The sequence below is a fragment of the Motacilla alba genome, chromosome Z, assembly GCF_015832195.1.
Source record: "Motacilla alba alba isolate MOTALB_02 chromosome Z, Motacilla_alba_V1.0_pri, whole genome shotgun sequence".
In the NCBI taxonomy this organism is placed as follows: domain Eukaryota; kingdom Metazoa; phylum Chordata; class Aves; order Passeriformes; family Motacillidae; genus Motacilla; species Motacilla alba.
In genome coordinates this window covers 66521226-66544837 of record NC_052046.1, presented here as the reverse complement: position 1 = coordinate 66544837, position 23612 = coordinate 66521226, and the positions used below count along the sequence as shown (strand labels likewise).

Below are 23612 nucleotides of genomic sequence, written 5' to 3'. Positions count from 1 at the left end.
AATATATAGCAAGCATATGGAAGGTTTTTTCCTTCGAAAAGCAGTTTTTTGACTTATTGCACTCCCTTGGCAATCCTTACCCAATAAGCTTTTGATATTGTATGTATTTTGGGGAGATACAAAATTTGGTATTTCTCCACCTATCAATTTTAATTTTTGAAAAAATTTGCATATATGTCATATGCATATAGTCACTCTGACTGTGGATGAGAGTCCCAGTCTAGTGGGTGCAGTTGGTTTTGTGGGGGTTTTGTGTGATTAGGTTTTGGTTTGTTTGTTTGTTTGTTGAGTTTACTTTTGCATTTGAGACTGATCTACTTTCTCATTGGATTTCTAATTGTGATCTAGAGGAATATTTGACAGTTTAAGTCATTAAGAAGAGTGAAGTAAAGTCATTAAGAAAAGTAAAAACCACTAAGTAAATTTGCTGCAGCCATGACTACAGTTATGTTTTTCTCGTTAAACCTTGATGTTCCTAAAAATCTATGAGACTTAGCTAATTATTCTACCTAGTGTAAGGAATATATGGAAACATATGGAAGAGAGACCCATTGTGTCAGGACGTCTCATGATTTGCTTCCATAGCTAATCTCATTATTTAGAGGTATCTGTTGCTTGTATCTGTTTCAATCCAATAAATAGATTTCTTATACTTCTAATACTAGAAAGTTGAATTGCTGTGAAATTTGAAACTTTATTTGAATTTAAAATCTTTGTTATAAGTCTTTCCGCACAACAGTTGTAGTTATAATTATGCTTAAGTAATAGTTTTTCCTTATGTTTTTGCCTCCTCATGTATCTCAGGTGAGAGATCAGATTTTTGATAAACGCTGTACTCTCATTTGCTTCAATTCCATGATTTTGGTGCCCCTTTTCTATGTTTGTCTGGTGCAATGATGAGTGAACAGAATTGCGAAGAGCTGTTACATGTTTTTACTGAATTCATTGTGGTATTATGTTCTTTTTCTCTTCTAGAAGACTTTACCTATATACATTATAGGCCAGTTATTATCATCTGTATTGATTATACTCCCAACTCACCAGTAAAGTTCGTTGTGTTCTGCTTTTTGGGGATTTCACATCCTTCTTGATAAAACTCTGTAATAACCTGTTTAAAGACTGTTACACAAAATTTTTTTGTTAACTGTTCAGTCCCCAGCTCAACTATTCTCCTTTCAGTCTAGTTCTTTGCTATCTCTATCATAGCTGTTTTTACTTTCCTGCCCTTAAATTCCTATATTTATTTCAGTCTTTCTCAGTTTAATAATTTTTTGTTGATATTCCATGAAAAGCGTTAGTCACTAGTGAAAGTCATTAGTGAAAAGCAAATAGTTGATGTTGTAGCTTCTTCATCCATGAAAATACCTCCAAAAAGTTGTAAAAATTACAGATGCTAAGTAGACCATTGCCTACTTCAGATAAATGTGTGCTTCAGGTTTTTCAATTACTTCTGCATCCTTTTTCTTTCCTTAAAATCTATTCTGGTAATTGTTGGAATAATTTGTACATAGGAGGTCAGGAGAAGAAGGGATTGAGTTAATGATAGCCAGACATTGGCTCTGCAAGGATCTCATTTCAAGGTAATGAAACAAAGACAGCTAAGGGTCTAACTATCCAAGGATAAAGAACAAAGTAGGAGGTGAATATTATCATTATCCAGCTGGTCATTCGGTTTGTTTCTGAAGAAAGAGGCTACCAAGGAAAGTCTAAAGAAGCCTGAGGACTTACTTATATTCTGCTTGTTCTGTGGAGGTCCTGAGGATGGGAGAGTGAGTTGAGGATGGAGAAAGGCAAGAAACAAAAATACATTTCTAACACCTTTCCGGATATTACATCAGGAATAGGAATAACATAATTTTTCTTCTGTTTTTTCCACTTGTGTGTAGGGAGGACTTAATTCTTGCAGGCTCTGTCTCTATCCCCCGTTCCCCAACAAAAAGAAAATAAAAATTGCTGATGCAGTACAACCGGAAGTCATTAAACAGTGTGCTTGGGCACTATTGACAATAATTTGGGAGCCCACCTAATTGATTGCTCTGCCAGAAGCTGGAAATGTTGAAGATGCATTGATTATGCAGAGCATTGGATATTGTACAGTTTGCTGTTTCCACAAAATTGCAGCTGATTTGTGAAGGAATTCTCAGAAGGTTTAGAAGTCAGGCAATAGTTTGTGTGTTTTTCAGTGAAGTAATGACTCATCTTCCCTTATTGATTTATATAGCTTGTTTTACAGCTCTTGCATAAAAAAAATTCTTTCTGCTTATAATTGTCATATTTTACCATCATAGAAGGGTGAGGTGAAGGGTGTTACATTGGGAAAAATTAGAATGATCAGGAAAAAAAAAAGTTTTTTGTTTTTTTTTTAATCTTGTCAACAGCCTGGACTCAAAAAATTTACTTAATGTGTCTGGGATATTATGTATTTATTCACAATTGGGTTTATTTGTTTAAAGGTGTGTTGGTTTTAGGTTGGTCTTGGGGTTTGTTTAGTTAGATTTTTCTGTTTTTTTTAAACCTTTGAATTTCTTAAACCAAAATGAGAGAATGTTATAATACTGTGTACTAATTTTGTCTGGATTAGAGTGAACTTCACAGTACCTGGCATGGGGCTATGTTTGGTTTTGTGTTGCAGACAGTGTTGATAGCACAGGGATGTTCTTGGTGTTGCTAGACAGGGCTTGCACTGGGCCAAATCCTTTTCTGCTTCTCACCCCACCAGTGAGAAGGCTGGGGGTGCACGAGGAGTTGGAGGGACACAGCTGGGAAAGGTGACCCCAACTGACCAAAGGGAAATTCCAGGCAATGGCATCATGCACAGCAAGAAAACTCAAATGGGTAAAGGTGGTTGGCCAGACCACCAGTGTGACTTGCTGGCTTAGTTGTGAGCAACTGGTTTGGGTTTCTTTGCAAAATTTTTTTCTTAGTTTTGACTTTCATTTTTAAAAAAAATTTAAAATCTTATCTAAACTTTCTTTACTTAGCTCACAAGTTTCTCACTTTAACCATTCTGATTCTGTCCCCCACCCCACAGTGTGAAGGATTCAGTGAGTGGCTGTGTGATGTTTAGCTGCCTGTTTAAACCAAGACATAGTGACATATTTAAACAAAGCTGAAGATGTTTCTTTTTTTTTTTTTTTTTTCTTTTTACCCACTTGCTTGCTGCTTAATTTTTGGGTTGGTTTGGGTTTTTTTTTCCTTTCCTTTTCCATTTTGACCTAGAGATTTGCAGCAGTTATGATCTTTGCTTACTAAATGTGCTGAGCTCTGGGAAGAGCAATCAGGTGTTCTTTTTTCTTTTCTTAAATCTAGACTAATGAACTTCAGCACTATCTTGTGCTGGTCCTGCCGTTATCACACAGGAGGCAGGGCTTCTCACAAGCCTGGCAGCCACAGGGTTCTGCATTGGGGTTAATCAGGGTTGTAGCCTGCTTCCAATCATAACTAACACAGCAGTCCCACTTGGATTTCTCATTAGCAGGGTGCTGTTCTGAAATACATATATGCACTGATAGATGTAATCTGAACAGGTGTGCCTTTGGACAACATGTAAGGATAAAAAATACCACATCTAATGCATGTTCATATTCATATCATTGTTGCCAAATTGCTTCTAATACCATTTGTAATGTCTCAGCCATGATTTCCTGGCACTGTTTTAAGTTATGCCTTGATATGATTGCAGAGAGCAACCTGCTGTTTTCTAGTTTCTGTATCTGTGTGCACATGTTGAAGCTGTAGATTCTGACTCCTTTGTTTTCTTCTGTGTCAGTAAGGGCCCTCTTGGGATGATTTGTCTTCCTATTTTAGTCTTTGGCCTTGGACTTGTAAAATGGTTTAATCCAGATGACAAAAGGGCAAATGGATGTCATTAATATGTTGAAGTACCTCCCTGACTGTACTTTATTTGTTCTTCTTGCTGCGAATTCTCAGGCTTTTTTTGCCATCTGCATCCAGGCAGCCTCTTCAGACTTTAACAGATCAAAACTTGCAATGTAAATGATGACAGTCAGGTATACTAAGTACTTTATTTTCTTACCAAGCAACACCAAGAACTTCACTGGATGCCCATTCAGAAAAGAAAAAAATCAATATTGCTTTACATATTATGAGATAAAATAAAGCACAACAAAAAGATCTGTCTTCTTTTGTGTTCTGACAATCTACTTGCTAAGAGCTCTGTTAAAAAAAAGGCAATTCATAGAAATGTTCGTTATGAAAAATTTAATCATATAGTCTGTTGCCAGCTATAAACATCTTTTCTTTAATGACTTCTGGAGGTAATTGATTTTCCTTGCTTTTTTGGTAAGGAAAAAGCAAAAGTTGCGGGTGCTTTGTTTAGTCTGGGGATTTTTGTTGGTGTTTTTGGTGCAAGAATTAAAAAAACAAATATACCTTAATTTCTATCCTAATGGTTTAAATTTTTGTCACTAGGCATAGTAGTGTAGCATTAGCAGCTAAACAAAGAAAGGTGTACAAGGACTGTACAGAACTTCCACTTGGTTTGCTTTTTCTGGGCTAGAAATTATTTTTGCTAAAAATCTGTAAATTAAATTTCCATTGAAGTATTTGCAAGGATGTGTGTATGTATCTATGCAATATCAACTTTTTTTCAACCAGAGTGTGTCTTGGACCTGAGTCTTTGTGTACATGCATATTAAAATTCTATTGTAGCAGCTTTATGGGCTTTTTTCTTTATTGTTGCTGTGTTTGGAGGTTGCTCCTGCCAGTTACGGCTGATATCAAACTGTGATTGTAATGAAGTAGTCAATCACAGTAGTGAATGCGGAAGATTACCATTTTAATGACTAATTTTCCTGCAACTTTTCATCGTCGGCCAGTCCCATTTATGTAATAATTCTCACAGGATGTAACATGTTTACTTCCTACCATAAAATTTTATGTAGAACTCTGTACCAATTTGTAAATGTAGGGACAAGACTCTAAAGCTGCTGTGAAGAGAATCTTGTTGTCCAGTCTGTTCCAATAGTGCCTATGCTGAATAGCCTGAATGTCCGCTGGCTCAGTGCTGACTAGATCAGAAAGCATGTAAACAATTGTATTTCATACAAGTGCAAACCGGAGAACTATATTAAATCACATCTTCTTCCTATCCTTCTTTTCATCATGTCTGATGCATTTTAGGTTTTTAACTAATTCATGCCTTAAAGCTGATTCTGCATCAGATTGATAGAATATGTCTGTGTCCTACTTGATCAGACTAATGTAACAGAGGTTTATTTTGAAATAAAATACTGCTAATGCGTGCAGTTCGCTAAGTAAAAAAAAATTGTTAAGAAAAAACTCTCTTTGTATTGTTTCTTATTATCAAGAATTTCTGTTTAGTGTGACCTCTGTTTTGTGAAGATCATTTTCACTGATTGTACACTTCCGAAGGGCATCTGAAATGGTGATTCTTTTGAAAGATGTTTTAAAAAAAAGTCCCTTCCAGTTAGGATTTGAACTCTGACTTTATCTGTTTTGTGTGCTAGAATAGTATGAAATACTACATATTTTTCATTAGTGATAGGTGAAGACTTCTAGTACTTGCAGCAGGATGAATAAACATGGGTACTTAATACCTGTAGCTTGTCTGTTAGCCAGTAATAAAGGTATAATACCGTGTCCATTAACCTACATTGTAAGAAATCTTTTTTCCTGCGTTTATTTCTTCTTAGAAAGACTTTTCTTAGGGAGAATGTAATTTTGTTTTAACAGCTTACAATATCAAGGGGTAAACTGCAGTGGTGGTTAAATTTGCTAAATTCTCTGTTGCCCCTAAGAGACAGATTGAAATAATGTCAGCCAGTAACAGTATTTGTATCTGAAATTTGAGTGACATTCAGTGTTTTGTATTCTCATTTGTTTTTTTAAAAAAATTGGCTCATATTAAATAATGTGTACTACCCAAGAAGACGAATATGTAAAGGTTTTTGAGCAAGATGCAGCTGTTTTAAAAAGCTCTTATGGTATCCCAGTGAATGGGTCCATTAAATGATTTTTATTTTTTTGTGAGCTATGAAATGCTGGGTTCTAGACATTATTTTGATTAATGTAGTATTTTTCAGTAAATAGTTATTGAACTATAAGAAACTTTATAATTATGATATGATTTTCCTAGACCTATGCAGTTGTAGTCATAGTTCTTCTGTCTTCATGGTAATTTATATTTATTACAATGTGGAGGAAATTATTATGTTTTATTTCTTCTCCTGTTTCCTGTGTGGCATAAGAGACCTGTTGGTGATTAAAAAGCTTCTTAATCCTGTGCTTCAGTTTGAACAGCATAAGCAGCTTAAGACTTTTTCCTTCCCCCTGCCTTTACATTTGCATTTTGCTTATGATTTGTAACAAATGGTGACCATATGATTCAACTAGAGTCCATATAATCAGAACTGAACAGTTCCCTCTATGAAGTTTGTACGGGTGCATGGGGCAGGCAAAATTTTGTACCTGTGGTCTGTATGGAAAATTTGGGGAAATCCTGTCCTTTTATGCTTGTGGAAGAGGGAGAGGAGGTGAATCTGTAAATTGTCAGATGCCATAGGATGGAGATAACTAGAGGCTAGATTGTAAGAAAGGTCTTTGGTATTTTTACCAATTTTCAGTTTATGCAGTAGCAATCCAGATAACTGCTGGTGGCGAACTTTGGTAAATATTGCAGCTGATTTTATTAGCTTCATGAGGTCATACTATATTTCCATTGTGTATGGTTAGTGTGAAACCTGAAAAATAAAACACGGTTAGTTGTTTGAAAAACAGATGCAATTGTGAAGATATCTTCACTGTGGGTTGTGATAGAGAATGCACTGGGTATACATTGCCTTGCATGAACTGTATGTATGTATTTCCTTATATTTTCAACTGCTACAAGAGTTTCCTCATTCATTACAATTACATGGTATTTGTGAAAGTCCAAAGAAAAGCTTTGAGCAAGATTTTGTAACTCTCTTGTTCTACCAAATGTTGCAAGTGTCTTAACTTTATAAGAGAAAATAGTCACATTGTTTTAAAATAACCAACTTGGTGGCCTTCTATGTTGAAGTGACTGCTCCATTGGACAGGGGGGGGGTTACAGATGTTATTTATCTGGACTTCTCTAAAGACTTTGACACAATTCCCCTAAAACATCCTTCTCTATTCAAATTTCAGAGAGATTGATTTGATGAGTGGGCTGTTAAATGGGTAAGGAACTGGCTGGATGTCTCATCCAGAGGGTAATGATAAATGGCCTGGAGTCCTAATAGGCATCTGTGACAAGACATGTCCCCCAGGGGACAAGGTATGGGGACTAGTGTTATTTAAATATCTTCATTAATGATACAGGTGAAGGGATTGAATGCACACTCAGCAAGTTCTCAGATGACACCAAGACTCAACTGCTGAGCGGTGCAATTGACACTCGTGAGGGACAGGATGCCATCCAGAAGGACCTGGATGAGCTCGAGCAGTGGCCCATGGGAATCTCATGAGGTTGAACAAGGCCAAGCTCTGGTGCTGCGCCTGGGTCAGGGCAATCCCTGGTGCCAGCCCAGGCTGGGCACGAACAGATCGAGAGCAGCCCTGCCCAGAAGGACTTGGGGGTGCTGTGAGGGAGAGCTGGACATGAGGCAGCCATGGACACTCCCAGCCCAGAGAGCCAAGTGTGTCCTGGGCTGTACCCAGAGCCCCGTGGGCAGCAGGGGAGGGAGGGGATTCTGCCCCTCTGCCCCGCTCTGCTGAGACCCCACCTGCAGAGCTGCCTCCAGCCCTGGGGCCCCAGCACAGGAAGGACATGGAGCTGCTGGAGAGAGTCCAGAGGAGGCACCAAGGTGATCAGAGGGATGGAGCACCTCTGCTGTGAGGGAAGGCTGAGAGAAGGGGGATTGTTTGGCCTAATGAAGAGAAGGCTTTGGGCTGACCTAATTGTGGCCTTCCAGTACTGAACAGAGCTCTCAAAAGAGATGGAGGGAGACTGTTCACAAGAGCATAGTATGACTGGGCAAAAGGCAAGGGACTCAAACTTGAGAGTAGGTTCAGTTTAGATATTAGGAAAAAATTCTTGACTGCGGGGGTGGTGAGTCACTGGCAACAGTTGGCCAGAGAAGTTGTGGATGTTCCATCCCTGGAAGTGTTCAGGTCAGTTTGCTTGGGACACTTTTCAGCTTGGTCTAGGGCAGGATGTACCTGCTCATGGCAGGAGAGTTGTAGGTAATCTTATAGGTCCCTTCCAACCCAAACCATTTTATGGTAAGATTACATTTTCAGTTGTATCTACCAACTCCTAAAATAAACATTTGATGCCAAGGCATCAAACCTGTTTTTACTCTTAAAATTTGTGGTGGTTTTGTAGGCCTTTTGCTGTCTGTGTGTGTGCGTGTGTTAGCCTCAGGTTACACTGGCTCTGATACCACTGTCATATATATATTAATGTTATGTAGATGTCACAAACTTGTATTATTTAATGAATTGCATACTAGGAATATGATCATGTTGGGTAGGTGAAGGGATCTGGTTATAGATACATCATTCTTATATTAGTGTTTTAGCTTGCTTCACTTTTTTATCAGTTTCTTTAATATTGTTTCACTGAGGAAACTTAGACCTACTGAAGAATGTGAAAAATACTTCTCCCTGTAGCATACCACACCACAGTGATGCATATAGATACTTTGGGTAAAGAGAGAGTTACAGTACTTCATACTGTACTGTTTCTTTGTAATGAACAAAAGCTTTAATATGTGAGAATCTGTCAGAAGCAATTGTTTCTGAGGTGGTATTGTATGATAGCAGTGCAAGCATTGTCTAAGTTGGCATTTAAGTTTTTCACATGAAATAAAAACACTACGAGAATGATAGGTTAGTTTTATCTATGAGAGGGATGTGATGACAAAACAAACCTATGCTACAGAGGTTATTGTGTTTTTAATGAAAGGGACATGGATTTTTCAGATTCTTGACCAGGGAAATTAAAGGGTTATTAAACTATCTAGGAGGCCTTCAGAAGGTTATCAGAGTAATGAGGCAAAAGAAATATGTTTTTATTTGTGAATGCTCTTGGAGTTAACCAAAAGGATGCAGACATCATAGTATTTAATAGTTTTCATAGCCAAGACCTCCTCCTATTTATGAACATTTACCATGATCTTGTGAGGCCATTTTAGAAGGGAAACAGTATGAGCATAAAACACTTGTTACATGAATGAGTACTGTAAAATAAATTTCCAGCCACTTTAAAACCCGTGAAGTTGTGGTAAACAGATATATTTGGCTGAGTAAATGAATTTGATGTAAATGTATAAGATCAAATTGCACAGAGGAAGTGAAGATAAAAGTTACTTTATTTTAAAAATATTTTATGTGGTAATGAGAATATTCTGTTAGGGTGAACAGTAAAGCTGTTGAAGAAACTGGGGTTTTGAGAGTTTTTTTTTTTACTCATAGTACAGAATAGGAAATATGCGTCTCTAGCTCTGGAGGCATTAAAATTGAAGATAATGCAAAGTCATCTTTTGTCCCAGAGAGAATAAATATTTTATTCATACACTTCTTAGAAAAGGAGGAAAGATTACGCTACTAGACCACTGAACCATGGACCTATTTTGTGGTTACATGGAAATTTTTTCTTCTTTTGTATTCAGAATGGTACTAAATAAAAATACTTTATACATATTTCTTAGCATGTGGACACATTAGTCTCTTTGACTGAGTATTGTGAAAGCAAAAGGGAATATTATGCTTAGAAACATTCAGTTTTCCCTATAACTATTTGGGAACGTACAGTATTCCTGATGTGTGACCCTTGTTAAAAATTTATAATGCAGTGGTACTCTCTTTTTTATTTTAATTTTCTTTTAATTATTTTTAAATTTATTTAAATTTTATTTAATTTTCTATGTTTTGTAGGCTATCAGGTTATGATGTATGCTGTTTGGTGAAAGATGTTTAGTTTTGGAAGCAGTGTTTTCTAAGTCCAGAGTAAACACATTTCGATAATAAATTTTCTCTTTTAGTAGAAAGGCAGTATTTTATAAGATGAAGAATTACTTTTACAATTTTATTTGCATTTTTCAACACATAAATTAGGGTGTGCTGATACTCTTGTTTAATACAAATGCATGTAAATGGCACTTAATAAAATTGTGAGATAATGGAAATCATAGATAATTTCTATTGTGAAGTTATATTTATTTTCTAACCTAGATATTTAAACTGGTTTGAAGATAGTGGTTGTCTACAGTTATTTACTATTTCAAACTGTATATGTTCCAAGGGTGTTGTTTTGTTTAGTACTAAATAATTTTCAGGATAAAATAGAAAAGAACCTTTTTTATGCCTAGTGTCATCAGTAACAAAAAGAAAATGAGATTAAAAAGTGATACCCTGTGCCACAGAAATGGAAGGAACAACTTGTGTGGCCTTTAACTGAGGTACTTAGAGTTCTGTATCTAAAAATCATGTTGTAGTAATTAGGAATGATTTGTATACCCTTTCACTATTACCAAGATAAAACAGGAATACTGGTCTTGATAGCCAGTAGTTCAATCCTCTTAAAAACCGGGAGAAACTTTGTAAATACACATGCATTCTAAAAGGGTACCTTATAAAATTATGATTCCCCTGAGTATTGAATTGAGTATACTGCAAAATTTTGGGGTTGTTTTCATACTTAAGATGCTTTAAATTAGTTGATGTTACCATTACGTAGGTGGTGAGGCCAGCTGGTAAATGTAACAGAAAATGTTCCTTATAACTCTTCGGCCTTTAGCACTCGAGTCTGTCTTCTCCTCTTGTACCATGGGCAGGTTAATGATACTAACTCCTGGAGTGATGCGTAAGGATGAGGGCAAGGACAGCAATTCCATGCTCTTTTCTCTTCCCCTCCCCTAAATGTGAAGCTAGGATAGTGAATTGTAACAAAATGCCTCAGAGCATATGTTCTCCTGAGGTCTGAGGTAGCAGGGGTGCACAGGACATCTAAAACTTGGTTTACTTACAAAGAAATTTTGTTTTAAACTTGTTTGTAAAAAATCACTTATGTTGATAGATTATTGAATCCTTTTCAGTCAATAATGGAACATGTTTTTCAGCCGTTAGTGATTTAGTAAGCAGCAACATTTTATTTTATGAAAGACTACACATTTGTTTTGTAAAAAGATCTTTTTTCTAATGAAAAGGAACCACTCAAAGTTATAAACCAAGATTGTGGAAAAATTGAAGATTAACTGAATCATTAAAAGTAAATGTTAAAAAATGGGCATAATTTCCTTTTCAGTTAGTTTCCTTCAAAGATGCAGGAATAGAAATATTTGTATTTTGCTTTCGAGTGGTCATAGAAATTAAATTAATAGGACTACTGGAACTTAAAGCTGGAAGTTGTTGAATTTCTGTTTTGATTAAGCAAATTATTGAATTTACTGAAGGTGAAGAAATACGTTCTGGCAGTTAGTTAAGATGAGCCTTGCCTTCTGCTGTTCGCTAATGAAATTTGGGTGTCCTAAGAGCTTGAGTGTGATGACAGATTATCCATGCCTTATTTTTGTCAGTGTTCTGTAATTTCAGTATGGGGTCATGAATTAAATGCATGTTTGCCAATAATAATTACTTTGTCACAGCTTTTATGACAAATGTAATTTAAGTTGATGCTTGTGGAAAGCAGGCAGTGTATCAGTCCTGTTGAATAGGAAAAGTCCTGTCTAGTTTAAGTTTTAAATAAATCTTCAGAACATAAGCATTATTTTCCACCGTTTCTGCCTTTTGTTTTCTGAGGGAGGTATGGCAAAAGAGCCCTATATTTGTGTGTAGCAGTCTTTATTTGTGTGTATTTCTAAAATAAGTTTGTGCTGAATTGCCATTAATTTAAAATGAGTTTGGTTTATATTTATGGCCAATTTAATAGTATAATGTATTCCTAAGAAACTATGTTATTAAAATATTCTTAGGAACTGATGCTAATGAGTGCCCTGGTTTGTTTGGTGGATGCTTAGGACTAGATCTGTAAGTAAATACTTCGAGTGTTGCAGCTTCCTGTAGAAAGTAATTTAAAAATGAAATTGAATTTTTACTTAAATTTAAATATGGTTAAATTATAACAGAATTTTCTTGTAATTTCCTACTCACAGGACTAGGAAGATATGTATAATCTTAGAAATTTTTAGGCATATGCTTTTGTTTAACTGTGTAAAATTTAGTAGTATTCTACTGTAATATTTTGCTCTTTCTTTTTACCCTCATTTTGACCCTAAAATGTAGTTTTGAAAGTGTTAGTCAGAAGAGAGGCAAGGTAATCTTTCCCTTTGTGGGAAAGAGGTATCATCTGATAATTTTAGTGCAGAGATAGTAAGGCAAATTTTAAGCTATGTAGGAAATGCCCATTTAAGCACACACGTATTGTAAAGCATCTTCTCTCAAAACTGCTTCATTATTGTGATTTTCTTTTTAAGATGTTCATGTAATGATATTTAATCACTTTCCTGCTGGTAGAACAGTGGTAGCCTGACTGCCTCAGTTTACAGCATATAGACATTTTTGCGTATCAGCAATCTTGCTTTATTTTTTTTTTTTTGTATGTATTGCATTCTTGTGAATTTAGTTGAATTCACCTGTGATCTGAACTAGTCCCTTGTAAATACTTTTGCTTTGTGTGGTTTGCCTGCATCTTTTGAAATTAATTTATTCTAGAAGTCTTGGTAAAAAAGAGTTAAACCAAACTATACCAGCATTTAGGCTAACTGCACATCATTGTAGGTTATGGCACACAAGGATTTCAGGGGAGACAGGCCAGGGAAATGAACACTGAGTATGTGAGACCTTAAACACTGTATTAGAGGGTGTAGCCAGTGCTTCATGCGGGGCAGGTTTCAGAGCAGGTGGCATGTGGGTCTCAAACTGTAGCAGGTAACAATGCATAGGTGAGGCAAGAAAGTTTGAGGACTGAATTGGCAGATGAGATTTTTGCAAACTTAATCTCTTTTCAGACATAAAACTGAATTTTATAAAGCCCTCCCTGTCTCTGTCCTTCTTGCTTTGGTGCCCAAATAAAGTTTCCTTAACCTGGCATCTGACCAAAATGGAGAAAGAATTTATGGAGTAAGGAACTGGGAGAAAAAGGGTTTATTCTACCATTATTATTGCCTTGTGTAGTGAATATTTAGCTTCATGACTCTTCTATATTTACATGACAGCATTTTTTTCTCTAGCAGAGTTTATTCTTCTGAGGAATATGTTTGCAACATTTATTTATGTATATTGCATGGAAAAAAATTGCATATTAAGTTCTACTTACAGACAGTAAGTAGTGCACCTCTTTAAATAAGAGAACAGAGTATTTGTTCTGTGCCAGTTGCTTTTTATATTCCTATATTTTTTGCAGTTACTTCTGTTTTAGCTTCTTCAGGTGCTCATTAATTGTGAGGCTTTTTAGTTGGAATTTGAGTTGCTTTTATTGTTGCACCTCAGTCTTTCCTTTTGAATTATTATCTCTGCTTTTTCATTTTTGCACTTTCATTTATTGAATAGAATGTAAAATAAACTAATACTTACAAAATCTAATTCAGAGTAGGCAAAATATTGAATTTTTGTAAAACAATGCAGAACTGGAATTCATATATAATAGGCTGCAATACATAAAAAGAAAATTATTAAATCACATCTCACTTATCATAGATCTTTTTGATAGGAGCAAAATCTGTGCCATTAGTTCCAGGCCAGCGTATTTCCCATTCACAATGCTTTAGTGCATAACTTATAAATCTGTCCTCATCATCTTATATTACTTTTTCAAAGCAAGTCTAACATGAAGCAAGACAGGATGAATGAAAGTCAGTGAAGGTCGACTAGACAATCCAATTACTAAAGATTCTTGGAAGAACAGTACTGTGATCTATAATGGAATTGTGTGTGAATTTCTGTCTTTGTTGACAAGGGTCTTTTCTGTAGAACTGCAGGGTTTTTTTTATGGTAATCTAGTTTTAGATTATGCTAGTCTAATATGTTTGTATAATACATCAGAATGTCAGTTGTTTAAAAATTTGTTAGTTCACAGAAGCCATATTTATAAGCCACAGAAAACATATTTATAATACATGTTTTATGTACCTGTTCTATCTCCTGAGTAGTGAAGATTTAACATACAGCTACACATTGCATAACAAAGAGGCAGTGTTAAGGTGCATAATCACTGCATACCTGTCACTGCTAATTTTCCATGTTTTTCTCTTCATCACTCACTTATTTTTCTTTCATTCTGCTGAATAGACCATCTCTTGCAAGTATAAAACACATTCATATGGTAAAAAAGGTTACTATTTCTGGCACCTACTTCTGATTGAAATAGTGGCCGAGGCTGCATGGTGGAGTTAGTACAGAACTTTAGGTCTGTATAGAAACTATTGGTGCTGGACACTGCAGATGATGAATAAGAAGAAAGCCTAGTTAAGCAGAAGAAGAGATGCTTCCAGTCTTAGAAGCATCCTTGAACTTTAATTTTGTTGCTTCTGTATCACAGATCACAGAATGAGTTAGGTTGGAAAAACTTGTGGAGTAACTAAGTCCAGGCTTTGACCAAACATTTTTGTCAATCAGCACTGAGTGCCATGCCCAGTCTTCCTTTAAACACCTCAAGGACAGGGACTCCACCACCTTCCTGGGAAGCCCATCCCAGTGTCCAATCACCTTTTCAGATATGGCTGAACTTTACCTACTTTTTTTTTTTTTTTTCCTTGAGACAAATAGGTGTAGTGAAAAAAAAACTAACCAAAACCAAACTTACACATACCAACGTTGTATCATTGTGGTTTTGAGCCATATATAAAAAAATAAGGACTGGTGGGATTTAGTGTCTGTTTTTCTAGATGAAAACTAGGTAATTTTACTTAACCAGTTTAAATGTAAGTTTTAAATAAATTCCAAATCACTACATGTTCTTGTTTTCCTCAAACCATGCAAAAAAAAAAAAAAAGAACAAAAAGGGGTAATATAAATTTTACCTTTTAACCTTTTAGCAGATGTTTAGATTTAGATTACAGGTATTTTGATCTGGTGTTTCCATGCATAGTCTCTTACATTCATCGTAGGAGAAGCCATTTTAATGAAATTGCAAGTATGTGTGTATGTAAATATAGAAATATATCTATGTATATTCTTTCCCAGCTAATTCAGTCATAGGAAAGTGGAGTCATATTTAAAGTGTCTAACCAAACAGAATATCAAGTGCTCTTCATTACAGGCTGTCTGAATGGGAAGCATGTTATTAAAAGAACTCAATTGCTATAAATGGCATAGGATCTGAAAAAGAAGTAATGAATTCCTAGATACTAGTATAACAAAGGATGCTGAGAGGAAGGTACAGTTGATTGAAACAATTTTTACAGTGCTTCCCAATAAAAGTTGAAGTAATCTTCTCCAGATAGTGGAGTTTTATTGTCTGACAACAAAAGACAGGAACACTGCTTTTTTATTTATAAGTCAAGATTTAAGAACAAATTGTTTGCAGTAGCAAAATATGTGTCTGAACTACCACAGTAATTGTAAAGCATAATCAGGTTATATCACTCTCCGCTTGACTGGAAAATCATGAGGCATAGAGAGGTAATGAAGAATCTTTTTCTGATTAAAAAATGCTGCATATTTAAAAAGCACTGAAAAGGTTCACTGCTAATCTGTATACTATTTAGTGTAAATGGTCATAATCTGCTGCTATTAATTTTTATTAAAACTATTTTTTTCCACAGGTTTTGTTTAGATTACAGAAAATACTATAGTATGCAAAGAAGATATTTTAAGACATAGTAATTTTATTATTTGAATTCAAAATGTCATTTTTCAAAGTCTTCATGCACCTATATGTTAGCTATAAGTAAGAAATTATTTCTAGATTGAAGTTTTAAGCTCTGTAATGAATTTGTGATATTAGGCATTTATGCTACTGATTTTTCATTACTACATTTTCTTGATAGGTAGGACAAAGCTGTCTGCCACAGAGAATTACACTTGAATCTTCTGTAGGAAGGGTAGACTAAGACTGTAATAGAGTCCTTTTCTAAGATTATTAGCTGAATCAGAGGGTTTAATTTATTTTCTATAGGAGATAGACTTTTTTTTCAGCCCTGATAAGGTCAGGTCCTGGTAGCATCATAAGTACTGTAAATTTCTAAGCCATTGACTTGTGATAGTATTTGTCACAGGTTTTTGGTAATCAGTATCTCAAAAAATGTAGTAGTTGGTTTGTCTGTCCTTAGCTGAGCAGAGTGGGCAAAAGTAAAAATGTAAGGCTGTGTCAGATCAAATCAGAGAAGAAATTTCTTGCCCTAGTGGTTTGCTTTTGTTCAAGCAGGCAGACCTGAGACATGGGTCTCTGCAGATACCCCATGATCACTACCCAGTTTGTGATTGAATCTGTTCAGCTGACCCTTTTTCCTTTCCTTTTGACCTGTTTTCTGTTTAATCTAAATACACAATACTAAAAGGCTTGCCTTTTACTTTTATTTGGCAGATGTGCAGCAGTAAAAATCTCTGCTCACTGAGAAATTGTTGCTTTGAGAAAACTGCACTCGGTCTGTAACAATTTTCAGTAACCCCAAAGCAATATCGCTTTTATGAGGTAGTGGGCCTATAAACCCGTATCTCTGGGTTATCTTTTCAGAAGTTGTTCTGCCAGAGTCCTCACCAAGGTCACCATATGCTGCCAGGGTGCAGAAATGTGACATCTTGGGCAAGTTGGAACTCTGGGTGATGGTGATCCAAAGCACAGCAGGAACAGTGTTCCTATATGAATTCACCTGGGGCTCAGCTGTGCACTACATCTTTCAAAACTTGTTTTGCTTTTCGGTTCTCTAAGAACAGGAAGACATCCACAGAAATTCTGAATGTTCTCAACATTCAAAAGTTAGGATTCCAGACACAGTGAGACATTCCTGAGCCATGTAGCTGGAAAATATAGGCTTTTTCCCACAGTCAGTACATGGTTTTTCATTACTGCCATTTGCACTGGGAATATATAAAAATAAAAAAAAAAGAAAATAAACCTTACTTGTAGGTGTTGTAAGTGTACTTATGTCAGTATTCTTCACAAAGTTGCTTTTGATCATTTAGTTTACTTACCCTTACAAAGCAATGTATCTATATAAGAGATTGTGTTTTATAGTTAATTAATTTACCAGACAAACTTCATTATAGATAAAAAATAGTTGTATAAATAAATAAATCTCAGTAATAAACTAGTTAACATCTCCATTTGTCTGATAACTGACACAGTGCTATATTAACATGAGATTACCTAGTCTCATTTGAAAAGCAGATGTAATATTACTTTTAAGTTGAAATCTTCAGTTGCTGTGTTTTAGTTAAAAAGAAACATAAGACAAGGGATATTAATTCAAGATAGCACACAATTCAAATTCTTTGCAAAGTCAATAATGGGTATAGTATGTCTATGGGATGACAATAACTAATTTGTTATATTTTCATTTTAGTATATAATTTATGAAAATAGTGAATAGAATTGTCTCTTGGCTTATTTGCACATAAATAGGACAACAGTAAGATCTGAATTGGTTCCTAGCATCTCTTGCCTCGTATTTCTTTTTTCTCTGCCTTCTGCCAGAAATATTTTTTCTACCTAATTTTTATCTATATATGTCCATGCATATCTATGCTAACTGTGTAAACCCAATAATCTCTCTCAAACTCATGAAACAATTAATAGTAGTGGTAATAATAATACTAAACATCTAAATGAGCCAATGTTACGTAGAAATTTCGTAAGCTGTGTTAAGTATGTGCTTATATCACCTATTCAGCTGTTACATTTTATCTTTTCTGTAGGTGACAGATCAGTCGGTGAAAGCTTTTGCTGAACATTGCCCTGAGCTGCAGTATGTTGGTTTCATGGGCTGCTCTGTTACTTCAAAAGGGGTCATTCACCTTACCAATGTAAGTATCATAACTACTTTTTGCTAGTCACTAGTGTTTTGGACTATAGCCATGTCATAGGTGTCAGCCAGGATAAAATTATGTGTATGATTTATAGCACTGACATGGACAGAAACATGATTAAGTTAGTGAATTTGCATTATTTAGATTTCACTATATAAAACACTTTACCAAAAATATATTTATGGGATTATACATTTTCTCACAAGTAACAGTGATGTTCAGGTCAAAACTCTTTAAAATATGTAATTGCAGCTGATTCCATCGCAAACAAAAAAAAATTCCTTTTTGAAATACAAAATTCTAATTGCAAGAGATTTAGACAGACCTCTGGTTGCAGAAGCGTACCCCCTGTGTACATACATTTTGACTGTATTCATCGTATTTGACATGGGTATTGTGACAGATACATTTTATTTTCTTTCCTTTTTGTTTTGCATAAGAGGACTGAGTGATGTGTGGGAAAACTAACTTAAGTGAATCTGCAGAAAGTAATTAAAGTTTTCAATAAAATGAATTACTTGAATGGGGTGGACAAACACCATCAAATTAAAATTTGTAACTGAAAGTAATTCCAAGGATCATGCAAATGTGAAAATGGTTAAAGAGATCTTGAGGTAGGAAGTAGAGAGCATATTTAATGAAAATGGAGTGTGACTGGTGAAAGCAAAGGTTTTCTTGATGCAGCCGTGAAGGTCTCCTATTGTTATACAGAACCATTCAGCATATCTGTAAATGACTTCCATAATTTTAGAGCTTAGCTGAAGCTAGAGAAGAATTGAAAACATTTTGGAACACATGCAAAAAGAAATAAGCCAGGGAAATTAATTTGAATGGTAAAGTTATAGGACCTCAAAGGATGCAATTTCGAAATCACTGTGTATTGAAGTGATGAGTAAAAGGTGTGCATGTCTGTTCGAGAAAGAAATTATACAAATATTTTCATATCCTATGAAAACTACCTGTATATAACTACATGTTATATATATAACATGTTATGTTTTTATATACAATATAAATATAGGAGGTACAAAATTTAGACATTTTACATAGACAGGGTATGTAGTCCAAGGCTTTGTGGGAAATTTCCACTAAGATCACTTTTCAGCTACATGTTTTGATTACTGCATTATTCTGACCTAGATTTATTGAGTATTTAATAAATGTTAGATGTCTTATCCTTCAACAAAATGACTTTATAATCACATTTATTAGATTGAAGAAGAGTCAAGAACTTGACTTTTTATTAATGTTTCTGATTTTCATGTGTTTAATAGTAATAAATTATTAGATATTCTGATTTGCATTGGAGCAACCCAGTTGAACATAGTCCTTCAGAAAATATCTAAGAGGGTGCTTAGACTTTTAGTATGTAATTACTTTATAAGTAATTGGTTCATGTTGGGACTTGAGATTTAGGTATTTCTGTTTCCTTCCCTCAAGCTGTATCTATGCAACTTCTGTAGACTGTGAATACTGCAAAGACAGTGATGTGATAACACTGAAAGTTAGGGATTGCTTAACCTGGAGAGGTCTCAAGGGAAACCTTGTTGCAGCCATTCAGTATTTAAAGGAGGTTTGTAAGAAAAATGGGGACAGGCATTTTAGAAAGACCTGTAGCGGGTAGTAACATTATCTGCTGCATCTGTCTTACCCAGAATTCATCTGTTGATGACATAATTTTTTTTTTCTAACCATCTGTGGTTGGTTTTGTGTTGAGTACTTAACTGGTGTTTCATAAGTATTTAATAGTAATTCCAGTCTGTAGTTCCTAGAGAATGTGGAATCTGCTGTTTGCTCTGTGTGGCCTGTGAGTGTGTCCCTCTGGGCTGTACATGCCTAGTTGCCTTCTGTCCTGCTTCCTGTGTGCAAACTGGAGATAACAGCAGTGGCCTTGGTTGTGAAATTGCTTTGGGGCTGATGGATGTATAAAAATTGAGTGGTTTATTATTACTGTATTTTCCCCCTAGTAATGTTAGCTCTCTTTAAAAATAATGCCACTTGAAAAATTCTAAATTACAGTGCTGCTGTGTTGGAGAGCTTTTTTTAATAGCTAATTGTGGGGTATGGAAGAGAAAGTGTTGTATACTTAAGAAAAAGAAGAAACATTTGGGGTTTGTTTTCACTCTTTTTTTACTGAACACAATGACAGTTGAAAAAAAATTGCTTTTTGAACAAGACCATGTCATCACGTTGATGCCTTTTTTCCTTGAAGTTATTATAAACTGAAAAAAATGCAGATAAAGTAAATAATGATTATTGGGTAAGATGAGAAGCACTTCATGTACATAGGCAAAAGGAAAGGGAAAAAAGGAGTGTGTTTATATGCAATTCACAGTTAGACTCTCAGTTGAAACCAGTTGTTTGTTCTGATGACCTGAATATGTTTCATTTTCCTTTAGTTTTAATGTGTCAAGCATTGTTACAAAAGAAATAAATTACCTCCTCCATGACATTAGAGTATTTAGTCCAACACTGATGTATGTTGCTTCTGTGCAGGTAAAAAGAACATGTGTAGTGTTTTAGTTTACTTTATGTTTTCACCACATCTCCACTTACTGTTTTCTTGTTTTATCTTTTATTATAACTTATTTTATTATTTAATAAGCTTTCTATGTATAATTTTTTCTTATTTGCACTCTTTCTCCCATCCACACATCCTTGTCTCTCAAGAGTTTAACCCTGGTCATTTTTTACTTTGCTTTTCCTGTAAGTGTGAAGATCAACACAAATGTGAAAAGTGCCAGTGAACATTAGGTGATTGTGTTGAGCCCAGATCAGCCAGAAGGGTAATCTTTGTTCATTAACTGTGTGGGAATAAGAAACTTTGTATTCTTTGTAGTGAGGTAGTGATTTTGTAATGTTACATCTTTGACCTCAAGAGCAGTGGCATTTTCCTCCCCTGTTGTGGTAATTGCTTCTCAGCAGTTTAATTGTTGCATTTTTAATAGAATTTTTACAGCTGGCATCAGCACATCTTGACATCTAGATATAGTTTTATTACCAAGCCACTTCTCTGGCTTCTTCCTTTGGTTTCTGATATATATGCAAGGGTAATAGCTTTGTAGCAATATGTGCTTCTACACCATGTACTTCTGACAGACTGTCTGATAATTTTTGTTACAGACATCTATTTATGTGTGAATCCTTGTACAGAACCTTGACAGAAAAAAAATTCTAACTTATTCTGCTAATCACCAGTGCATGAAGACAGTTAATCTAAGAACTGTTTTGGGAATAATCTGATCTGCACTTCTTCTTCATCTCATAATAGTTACCCATGTCCAATCCAACTTAGTGATATCTGTGTCTGAGTTGGTGGTCAGTATGAAGTCAATCAAAATTTAGATTTGTGGAGCAAATTTTTTGGGCTCATTCAGTGTAGGCATCATCAGCATGATAGATACATAATGATAATCTACACATGACAGGACTGATTTTACAAGAGCCTTTCTGAACTGGGGTAATGTTTGATTTCCTTCTAGTAAATGATTTGTTTTGACACCAGGTGTTCTGCTTTTTGCTTTTTTTACGGTAGTATTTCAGCATACATTCTGATCTTAAAATCATTAAGCTTCCTGACTAAGGGCATGATTGCTGTTCTTTGGCTAGGTACAGAGAAAACAGTATCTTAATCAATTTATTTAATAAGCTGGATTTCATAAGATGAAAAATTGTTTATTTCAATCTGTTTGCCTTTAGTAATGTGTCCTTTTAAATATTAGTCTTCCAATGACAGGAAAAAGGCATTAAGTGAGAGTTTTTGAATACAGTGATTCTGAGACATTCTTCATGAGTGTTGGCTTGAAACTTTTATCTGGTATGGCGCTGTGTAAACGAACATTTTTGCATCTTGTCAAACAGAACCTGATGATTTTTGTTGAATGAAGTTAACTGTGTCCCTCTTAAGAGATTCTTATTGCTATTTTGAAGAATTTGATGGTTTTACCCTTCTGCCATTTCTTTCTATAAAGTAAAAAAGACATTGCTGAGAAGACTGCATGGTTGAAAGTGTTGGATCTAGGAAACTTCCACTTCCCCTCTACTGCCCAAAAAAAAAAAAAATCATTAGAAGTACTTGACAGTAAATAACATGAAGATGTAAACTATGAATCAGTAAAAATGTAATTCTACAGCAACTTTTATCGTTTATAAACTGGAAATGAGTCTTGTAACACAGATACTATACGTGCAGTTTATATGTGTGTGCAAGTCCCTCCTCTAGAGGTAATTAAATCTTTGTGCTTGCAACAGAATTTTTGATTGCTTGTTTGTTACTTAAGCAATGGAACCTTAATGTTTCTCACTACCTAAGAATTTAAATTAAAACTTAATAATATGTAAAACATTTTGATCAGTCTTTGGGAAAGCAGTCTTCCTTGTAAGTATTCAATAATTTTCTAATTCTTTAGGTCATGTATGATTACTGTTCTAGGATCACAGTATATCTGAATTGTGTAGTTCATTCTGACAACTCAGTAGAAATTAATGAATGTGAGTGACTTTTTAAAAAATAGTTTGTAGATTCAATTGACATTACAATTCAAAGAATGTGGTTTACAGTTTTTTTCATGTTGCTGTTTTACATTTCCTGCAATTATACATTTACTTTTGGAAATTTAAGTCAGAGAGCAGTTTATTCCCTGAAGGCATGTATACAGAGTGTCAAGAAAATTAAGCTTAATTAGCAAAAGATCTGAGTTTAAATCTCATTAAGTCCTTATAAGGACTTTCCTTCTGAAATTATTTGGCTGTCAGACTGAAGAGGATTAATTTTACATGAATTGTTCAGCAGTGAAATTGGCAGTTTTAGGTTTCAGTTGGACTCAGGGTTAAAGTTCTTTTCCAACCTAAGTGATTCTATACTTTTGTTCTCTTCTATGCTTTTCAGGGCAGTGTGTATCTACAGGAATTGTGGAAATGGGAAAAAATGTGGCAATAGGAAAAAAATTACGTACCCATTACATTAGCAATTTCAATACAATAACATCTAAATATTCACAGGAGTTGATACACCCACACTTAAATTGCCTATGATCCCAGTGGTAATAGTAATTTTCTATCACCTAAAGCACTGCACATATTTTAATATTCCATGTTTCAGTAGTCAATATAGAAATCTTAATAATTGCATGACATTCAGGCACACAAACAGTATGATAAACTCTGAATCTTCAAGTATGTCATTTGGCATAAAATTTCATTTAAGGCAACCAACCAAAGTATTTAAAAACCTGAAAAGTTTTAGCATATTTTAAAATATCTGAGATCCGAAAGTAATGATATCATTACTTTTGTGTAAGTATAATCAGTAATTTCAGCAAGAATGTGTTTATAAGAATGTGTTACACAAAATTAGTTTGTGTTGCTGCTTTTTAAAAATTCTGTTTTTTCTGTTTCATATTTTAAGCCCTTTGCCTACTTATTTGCATTGTGTGTTTTGTCACATTAGATATTCCTTTTTCCATTAAAACATTTTGACGGATGTAGCTGAGTTCAAAGTTTAAATTCTGCTCATGCATGCTTATTTGCAAAGCTATAAAATTAGGATTTCAAGAAAAGCTTGTTTATCTGCAGAAGAAGGGCCCTGAAATTGCTCAGTAAAATGGTGTTGCTGTGTGAATAAAATAAGTTGTGGTTAAAAAAAAACACAAAAGGAAAAATATTAATCCTAATTCTGTAAGGTTGAATATTTAAGTCACAGA

General features: G+C 34.9%; 1 protein-coding gene across 2 annotated transcripts in view; it reads left to right on the top strand.

The window, feature by feature from the left end:
• The window catches only part of FBXL17 (F-box and leucine rich repeat protein 17), a 277370-nt gene that overhangs the window by 68696 nt on the left and 185062 nt on the right, over positions 1–23612 (top strand). For both annotated transcript variants that reach the window (XM_038123763.1, XM_038123764.1), the window contains exon 5: positions 17800–17907. In XM_038123763.1, coding sequence (XP_037979691.1) covers positions 17800–17907 — 108 coding nt within the window. The remainder of the gene's footprint in view (positions 1–17799; positions 17908–23612) is intronic.